Raw genomic sequence first — 8,303 nt, 5'->3', positions numbered from 1 at the left:
GAGTGGTATCATTGAGCTATCACAACTGAAAGGGGAGCCCTGGAAAGAGGGAGAGCCAGAACAGGGGACTGTCAGGATCAAATGATGGGCCCCAGGGAATCCACTAGAGACCTGTGCTGTCTGAACCTGCCTGCTTGTCCCCAGGGGCTCCGAGGGTTGGAAGGCCTGCAGCCGCCTTCTTCTTCTTCTTCTTCTTCTTCTTCTTCTTCTTCTTCTTCTTCTTCTTCTTCTTCTCCTTCTTTTGTTTTTCAAGACAGGATTTCTCTGTGTAGTCCTGGCTGTCCTGGAACTCACTCTGTAGACCAGGCTGGCCTTGAACTCAGAAATCCACCTGCCTCTGCCTCCTAAGTGCTGGGATTAAAGGCGTGTGCCACCACTGCCGGGCCTGGAGCCTGTTTCTTAAGCCCAGCTCTACTATTCGCCAGGCTGTCCTGGACCCCAGTCTCCACACCCACCTCTGCCCTGTGAGATCCTGGTCCTGGTAGACAAAGGCTTATGAGACTTGTACTTGCACAGAGAGGACAGGCAGAGGTGGGCAAGGTTGCAAGTGAGCTTTAATTGCCAACAGCTGGCTCAGATGGGACAGATGGAGGAAGAGAGAGAGAGGTGGCCCAGCTAACTGCATGGTCTTACTGCTTGGAGCGCCCGGAGTCGAGGCAGATGCCGTAGTTGGTGTTGGTGATGGCACCGATGATGCTCCTGTCCCCCTCGCAGGTCAGGCCCCGCTCACAGGGACACCTGTAGTAGATCCCATAGATGGTCTGCAGAGATAGGGACAACAGAGTCATTCGGTTATCTTTTGCTCACTACTTGGCTGGGAACTGGCTGCCTGGTACTTCTCCTGACTACCTCACCAGGGGACCATGGATTAGGCCTCGATCAGTACTCCTACTAATTTAATGGTGCACAGGGGCCTCTGTTTTACCCACCTGTGGAATGGGAACAGACACATACACATACCGAGGGGCCACTGTGAAAGTCAAATGGGGTCATGGGATGGGTTCAACCTTTGACCCCGGGACCTCCCTTCTCACTCCTCAACACTGCATGCCCAGGTGCCCACCCTACTTCATTCCCAAGCCTCCAAGGCACACACCTTTGGGGAGCACTCGCTGTTCTCCATGGCCTTGTGCGTGCAACGGGTGATGCCCAGGATGGTGTCATGTTGGCAGCATCCGCTCTTACACTGCATACTGTTTAAGCAGATCTCACCTTCATCCTGCAGGGACAACCTGTCAGCCCAAACCCTTCCCCCATGCCGGTTTTCTCCAGAGCTCACCTCCCTCCTACCCCCCCCCCCAGCTACAATCAGCACCTCCCTTGATGAGCTGCACACAGAATGTCACCCCTGGGTCTGGGGCCACTGTGCCTTACTCATGTCAGGAGGTAAGAGGTGACAGAGAAGCTGTCCTGGGCTAGGAGTACAGACTTACAGGTCCTACTGGCTGCTCCCTGGTTATCCTGGCCAGCGACTGGCACCTTGGTGCCTTGCACAAGTACCCCCAAAGCAGAGTCCCCCACATTTCCTTCCTTCCTTTTTTTTTATGAGACAGGATCTCACAGCCCAGGCAGTAGTGGAACTATGTAGCCCAGGCTAGCCTCAACCTGTGATTGCCTGCCCTAGCCTTCCCTGTGTAGGAAGTATCACATGCTATCACCCACTTGAGGAGCCTGTGGATGTGGAAACCATCTCTACACAACGCCCCACATGTATAGCCACAGAGGCACTAGCTTTTAATCCCAGCACTGGATAGGCAGAGTCAGGTGGCTATGAGTTCGAGGCTAGCCTGGTCTACAAAATAAGTTCCAGGAAAACCGTGGCTACACAATGAGATCCTGTCTCAAATGAACAAACAACTCTCCTCTTATCCAAAAGACATGTACAGAGATTTCTGGGACATCCTGGACTAGCCCACCTCCCATGCCTTCCCTGGGGCTGCTGGCCATGCAGGGCTCGCCCCACTGAGGCATGATGGGAAGGCAGCATGGGTCCTAGCACAAGCTCTATCTAGTGATGGCTTCCCCAGTTTCCTCTGCCTAGCTCTGGGCTGTACTATGAAGATGTGCTGCCCATCCCCCAGGCCCTTAGAACTGTGTCTGGCACATGGAAAGGTATCATCAGAAGGCAGACTAAGGTCATTGTCATGCTCTTTCTTAGAAAGCTGTCATTCTTTAAGCCGTGGGACTTTTCTCTCCAGGGTGGTAGTCAAGCTTTAGGGCTCTGTCTTTGCAGAGAGCACCCTCTCCGTCAGGTCGGGTGGAGTGCAGAGCTATCTTCCACCTCTCTTGAGATAATGAACTGAGAAAAGGTTCTTCATAGAGCTGAGAACTCAGGACAAGACGCCCTGGCTGTGTGGCACCAGAGGTTAGAAGCCATGCTTACAAAATCCCCCAGAAGACTCTGAGAGCTCCCTGGAGGCTCCTTACCAGGTTGATAAGAATACCCCGGGGTCCAGGAGCTGCGTAGGCAACTGCAACGAGGGTGACAAGCAGAAGAACAAGGGCCTTCTCCATGGTGACTGGTACAGCTGGGGTGGATGGGAGCTGCAAGTTCAGATGGCAGAAGGCAAGACCCAGCTGAGGCGGAGAGCCTTTAAAGGGGCCGTATCTACACGTGACCTGCCTTCTGCACACTGTACAACTGGTCACAAACAGGCACAGATGTGGTCTGTCAGCAGGGGGCAGGGTCCTGATAAGAAGGTTGGCAAAGATCATATTAGCCATATGTGTGTGTGTTAGTTGACAAAAGTCATATTGGACTTGTGTGTGTGCGTGTGTGCGCATGCGCGTGTGTACGTTCCTGAGTTCACGGGAATGTGGGTCATGCTATCACACTACAGCTAAGACAATAGACTCTGGATCGAAGTCGTTCAGTGGTAGAGTACTTGCCCACACAGCACTTATGAGGTCTTGGGTTTGATACCCAGCAGCATAAATAAGGGAGAGGGGGCAGGATCTGTGTGAAGGAGTACCAGGAAGAGAGGAGGACTAATATTGGGATGTAAAGTGTATCAATCAATCAATTAATTAAAAAAAAAAGTGTGGGGTGGACCCTGGAGGAATAACTGTACATGTTATCAGCTGGGCGAGTTAGGTAGCCTGACCGTTCTAGCTGAGCCTTCTAGTCTGTCAGGCAGGGGTGACTTAAGAGCCGGAAGGGGGGACTGAATATGAGTCCCCCATGTGCTGTCTGTGTTAATTCGAAACTCCTGAAGTGCATTCATACGCTGTTCGGCCGTATGCGTAGCGCTCCGGATCGGACTGTTACCTGAGACCTCTGGAGACCTGAGCTAGGGACCTGAGCTCGGAGTGAGACAAGGCCGGGGTGATGCACAAGAGGAACCTAAGGTATTTGTGTCACCTGCTGTGGGGGCTGCCCAAACTTGGGTATGACGTTTAGGTGACAAGGGTCTTAGGTCCTTCCCCCTGTAATTTCCTTCCATGCTTGCTGAAGATTCCTGGGTCTACCCTGGCTAAGACATGCATGTTCTCTGTTGAGTAACCCTCTGCCCTGTCCCAGGGAGCTGTCTCACCTGGCAGTTTACAGCTCTGCTGGACCCTCTCCAGTGACTCACTCAGCACCTGCAAATTCAGTAGAAAAGCTGCACCCCACTGGGCATAGCGGTGCCCACCCATCCTCCATCCCAGCACCCCTTAGTTAAGGTTTTCAGTCATCCAGCCCCCTACCCAAGGTCACATATCACCAGGAGTACTCCCTACTCCTGCCTAGGAATGAGGAGGTCTCCGAGCCTGGCGGTGCAGGCTGGGAAGGGTCCAGCTGGTTGAGTGTGCTCAGGTGTGCAAACAGAGAGGCTTTCCTTGAAGGTCTGCTTGCCGCCGCTGCCCTTGTGCCACCACCCCTAACCCCAGGAGGTGGAAAGCTGCTCCTGGGGCCCCAAGTTGGGGTGCTTCTGGGTACCGCTTTTATCTTGACCAACTTGGCTTCGCTTAGGAATGCCACGACCTTGGGAGTCATTTAATCCAGCATTCCTAGGGCTAGAACTTGGGTCACCAGCTGGAGGAGTCAGCCAAGAGACCCTCAGCGTGAGAGGAGCAAATGTGGGGGTCTAGGAGGTGGGAGGGTGGGTGCAGATCTGCCATCTTGTTTTCAAGTGTGTTGGAAACCTCTCGCCCCTTGTCTATTCCCTTCTTCTGTCCTGGCTCGGCTGTGACAAGGAGGCCATCAGGGTCCTTCCTTTGAGTCTCACCCGGCAGCTAGAGAAACAGCAGAGCTCACCGAGACACCTTCAGTGCGACTCCAGCTGCTCACAGGAGACTTCCCACAGCTGAAGTTTTGAGCACTACGAATAAAGAGCGTGGCAAAGAGAACTTCGACCATTCGGTGTTTCCTCGTGCACACGAATTGAAACAAACAAACAACAACAAAAAAACAAAACTAAAAACTAAAAACCAGGAGGCAGAGGCTGGAGGCCACTCTGGTTTATAGAGACAGTTCTGGGACAGCCAGGTTTTCACAGAGAAACCCTGTCCCCAAAAAACCAAACCAAACCAGACCAAATCCTAAGTCCCTCAGGCTAACCAGTTCCCTTCCCTGATCCAGGGAGAGTTTTACTCTGAGTTTTCTTCTGAAACCAAAACAGCCATAGGGGGCGGTCTAGGAGCCAGCATGGTGTTGGTGAGAAAAGGCACAAACACTGGTGAACTGGGGTGGGGGTGCACACCTGAAATCTCAGCATTCGGATGGAAAGGCAGGAGGACAGAAGCATTCCTCTGCATAATGAGTTTTAGGGTAGCCTGGACCACATGAGAGTGTCTTTCTCTCTCTCTTTCCCCTTCTCCTTCTCCTTCTCCCTCTCCCTCTCCCTCTCCCTCTCCTTCTCCCTCTTCCTCTCCTCCCCCTTTTCCCCCCTCTCCCTCTGCCCCACCCTGGTTTATAAAGACAGGGTTTCTCTGTGTAGCCCTGGCTGTCCTGGAACTTGCTCTGTAGACCAGGCTGGCCTCGAACTCAGAGATTTGTCTGCCTTGATTATTAAGTTCCACCTAGACCTTCGATCTTTTATTTAAAAATAATTAATTTTAAAATTTATAAGCTGGGAGTAATGGTACAGGCTGGTAACCTCAGCACTTAAGGTCCATCCTTGGCTATATAGTAAGTGTTAGGTCAGCCTGGGCTGCAGTGACACCTTGTTTTAAAACAAACAAGCAAACACATAAACAATAAAAAGAAGAATCATAACTGAAAATGATTGAGAGTAGAGTATGGCAGGTATTTATTAATCAGCTGGAACAGGACGACCCCACGAAGCTTGCATCATCTGTGTTCTGTTCGCTCTGGATTAAAGGAAAGCCTCACTGCAGTGGGCACAGAGGTAGGCTATGCTGGAGAGGCAGAAACAGCAGGACTGTGAGTTCTAAGCTAGCCTGAGCTACACCACAAGATAGTTTCAAAAACAAAACAAAAAGCCTGGTGTGGCGTGGCTGAGGCAGGAGAATTACTATAAGTTCAAAGCCAACCTGAACTAGTATGAAATCCTGTCTCACTAAAAGGAAGGGAAACGGGGGGATGACTCAGTAGGCAAAGTGCTTGCTCCAGTTACGTAAGCACTGGAGTTCTTCTAAATCACACAAAAGCCAGGCGAGCGCGGCTGCCTGTCGTCGGGTCACCAGGGAGGCAGAGACCGGGTCCTGGGGTGAGCCGGCCAGACCAGATGCAACTGGCGGGCTCCCAGGTCAGCAGGACACTGCCTCAACACCTAACACCGAGAGCAGACCTAGGAGACACGTGAGGTTGGGTTCAGGCCTCTGTATGCACACATGTGCTCACACATACATGCACACATGTCACCACACACACATATCCTCACACACCCACGTGCTCACATACATATGAACACACGTCCTCACACACATGTCCTCACACACACACATGTCCTCCCATGTGCTCATACATGTGCACACATGTGCTCACACACAGGCACATGAATCCTCACACTCACATGCACACATGTCCTCATACATGCATGTGCTCACACAGGTATGCACACATGTCTTCACACACATGTGCTCACACAGGTATGCAAACACATCCTCACACAATGCACACACGTCCTCACACACACATGTTCACACACACATGCACACATGTCCTCGCATACTCATACACACATGTGCTCACACACTCATACACACATGTGCTCACACACATGTGCTCACACACACATGCACACATGTCCTCACACAGACATGCATGTGTTCTCACACAGGCATGCAGACATATCTTCATACACACGTGTGTTCACACAACATGTCCTCACACACACACATGTGCTCACGCAACACATGCATGTGTTCTCACACAGGCATGCACACTTGTCCTCACACACATGTGCTCACACACATGCACACATGTCCTCCCTCACACACGCATACACACATGTCCTCACACAGTCATACACAGATGTGCTCACACACGTGTGCTCACACACATGCACACATGTCCTCACACAGGTGTGCACATGTGCTCTCACACAGGCATGCACACATATCCTCACACACTCGTGCACACACGTCCTTGCACAGGCATGCAGATGTGTTCTCCTCACACGGGTATGCATACTTGTCCTCACACACATGTGCTCACACACACGCACACGTGTGCTCGCACAGGCATCTGCCCACGCACAGTCAATCACGCATAACCATAGACTTGGCGGAAACAGTGGGATGGAGATTTGGCCCCGCCCCTTGCGCTGCCGAGCTGCTGCTATCTCTGTGCTGTGCCCTGCGCACCTGCGAGCTGGCCTTTCCACGGTCCCCAACCCTCGCCGTGCTTGGGTTGTGTTTACCATCCAGCCTTTTAAAGGTACTTGTTTGATGTGTAGTCTTTTGATTAAAGATGTGGCTTAAAAAAGAAAAATAAATGAGACGAGGAAGTGCACGTGAGGCTGTCGGTTTCTTTGTGGCTCTTCCCGCAGCCGTTTCTTTTCCAAGCCTCCTGCCAAGGATGCAACAAAGTGGGGTGCAGCATCTGTGGCCTCACCGCCGCGGTGGCAGGAGGATTATTATTGTTGTTATTATTTTATGTGTACGGATAGTTTGCTTGAATGTCTTGTCTGTGTACCACGTGGGTGTGTGCCTGAAGGCCTTGGGCCCAGAGGATGGCGTCAGATCCCGTGGGATTGAAATGTCGGTGCTGAGGATCGAACCAGGGTCCTCTGAAATCACAGCCAGCGCTCTCAACTAGTGTAACCCTTTACAAACAGCTGTGCGGTCGCCTCACCTGTCCTCTGCTCCTTCGTCACTTAGGCTGGTAGGGGATCGCCCGGTGATCCCAGCGAGCCCTGCTTTATAGTCCTGCCCTTGCCTGTGCAGTGCACAGTGGCCTTTCTCCCCAGGACCCACAGCCAGGCTCTGGGACACATGCCCAGGAGCCAGCTCTGCGTCTCTCCAGTCCAAGCTGTCCCTGTCCTGCCTCTGGCTTGATCACCTGATTATTCCGTAGCTTAGAGGCTAAGTTGTCAGTGATCCAAGTCGAAGAACCGCAAGAGAATAAAAGTTGTTGTTTTATACACATTACAGCAAAGAAAATTCGGACCAGTGCAGAGCGCCCCCTGGCGGCTGATGATCCCCATGCATTCTGCCCATCATGGGTGCACGCGTGGCTCAGACCTGCGTGGACTTGCTCCTGTTCCGGGGTACTGAAGCCTCGCGTTCATTCTCGCTAATTTCCCGCTGTAATTAGGCCGACCTGGAATTTCCCGAGTTCCACGCACGAACCATCCCTGGCCTCATTTAGGAAGTCAGTTCCCTTGTTTCCACTACGTGGGTTCCCAAGATGAAAACTCAGGTCCCAAGCTTGGCGACAAGTTCCACTTTTCAGGCCCGCGGTCCCAGTTTTGTTTTGCTGTATGAACACGATGTCAGACAGACCAAATATTCGTCCTCACGCTCATAGGTAAGTGTTGCCTCCAGGCTTGGTCACAGAAGCTTCTGCAGTGGTCTCTTAATGCAGAGACTTAGTGAAAGCACCGAGGATCGGTGCCCGTGGAGTACTTAGCCCTAAACGGGACATCTACGTGACCCCCTGCAAGGCTCATGGAGAAGAGGGACAGGCAGTTACTAGTTGTTGGGAGAGCATTCTTCAGTGGTGTAACCACTGTTTGGTAAACCGGGCTTGTTCAGGTAAATAACTCCCCAGCTCAGTACTCTTAAATGGGGTAGGCACCCCAGAGTACAAAGTAACAAAGGGTTCAGTGGGGGAGGGGTTACTCATCAAAGTACATTCTACACGTGTCTGTGTGAAATTCTAGAATAAAAATAAATAAATAAATAAGATGACGAAC

The 8,303-nt window shown here is 51.9% G+C and overlaps 1 protein-coding gene across 1 annotated transcript; it reads right to left on the bottom strand.

The window, feature by feature from the left end:
* Positions 1-536: 536 nt before the first annotated feature.
* Positions 537-2,617, bottom strand: LOC114629085 (colipase). The gene is made up of 3 exons (XM_028777103.1): positions 2,428-2,617; positions 1,097-1,219; positions 537-761 (listed from the first exon to the last, which is right to left on the bottom strand). Exons 1-3 carry the CDS (start codon positions 2,512-2,514, stop codon positions 630-632), a joined length of 342 nt encoding a protein of 113 aa, XP_028632936.1. The 5' UTR covers positions 2,515-2,617; the 3' UTR covers positions 537-629.
* Between the last annotated feature and the right edge of the window lie 5,686 nt (positions 2,618-8,303).

The sequence above is a fragment of the Grammomys surdaster genome, unplaced genomic scaffold (assembly GCF_004785775.1).
Source record: "Grammomys surdaster isolate TR1022 unplaced genomic scaffold, NIH_TR_1.0 277, whole genome shotgun sequence".
NCBI classification, from domain to species: domain Eukaryota; kingdom Metazoa; phylum Chordata; class Mammalia; order Rodentia; family Muridae; genus Grammomys; species Grammomys surdaster.
The sequence above is the reverse complement of the archived record's forward strand: the minus strand, read 5'-3'. Positions and strand labels throughout refer to the sequence as shown.

What these genes read in the sequence shown, in the direction of transcription:
- LOC114629085 (XM_028777103.1), bottom strand. Translation starts at nt 2,514, where the DNA reads ATGGAGAAGGCCCTTGTTCTTCTGCTTGTCACCCTCGTTGCAGTTGCC. An exon ending in GGGGTATTCTTATCAACCTG is followed by an intron (nt 1,220 to 2,427) that starts GTAAGGAGCCTC and finishes TTGTCCCTGCAG; the next exon opens with GATGAAGGTGAGATCTGCTT. An exon ending in ACAGCGAGTGCTCCCCAAAG is followed by an intron (nt 762 to 1,096) that starts GTGTGTGCCTTG and finishes CTATCTCTGCAG; the next exon opens with ACCATCTATGGGATCTACTA.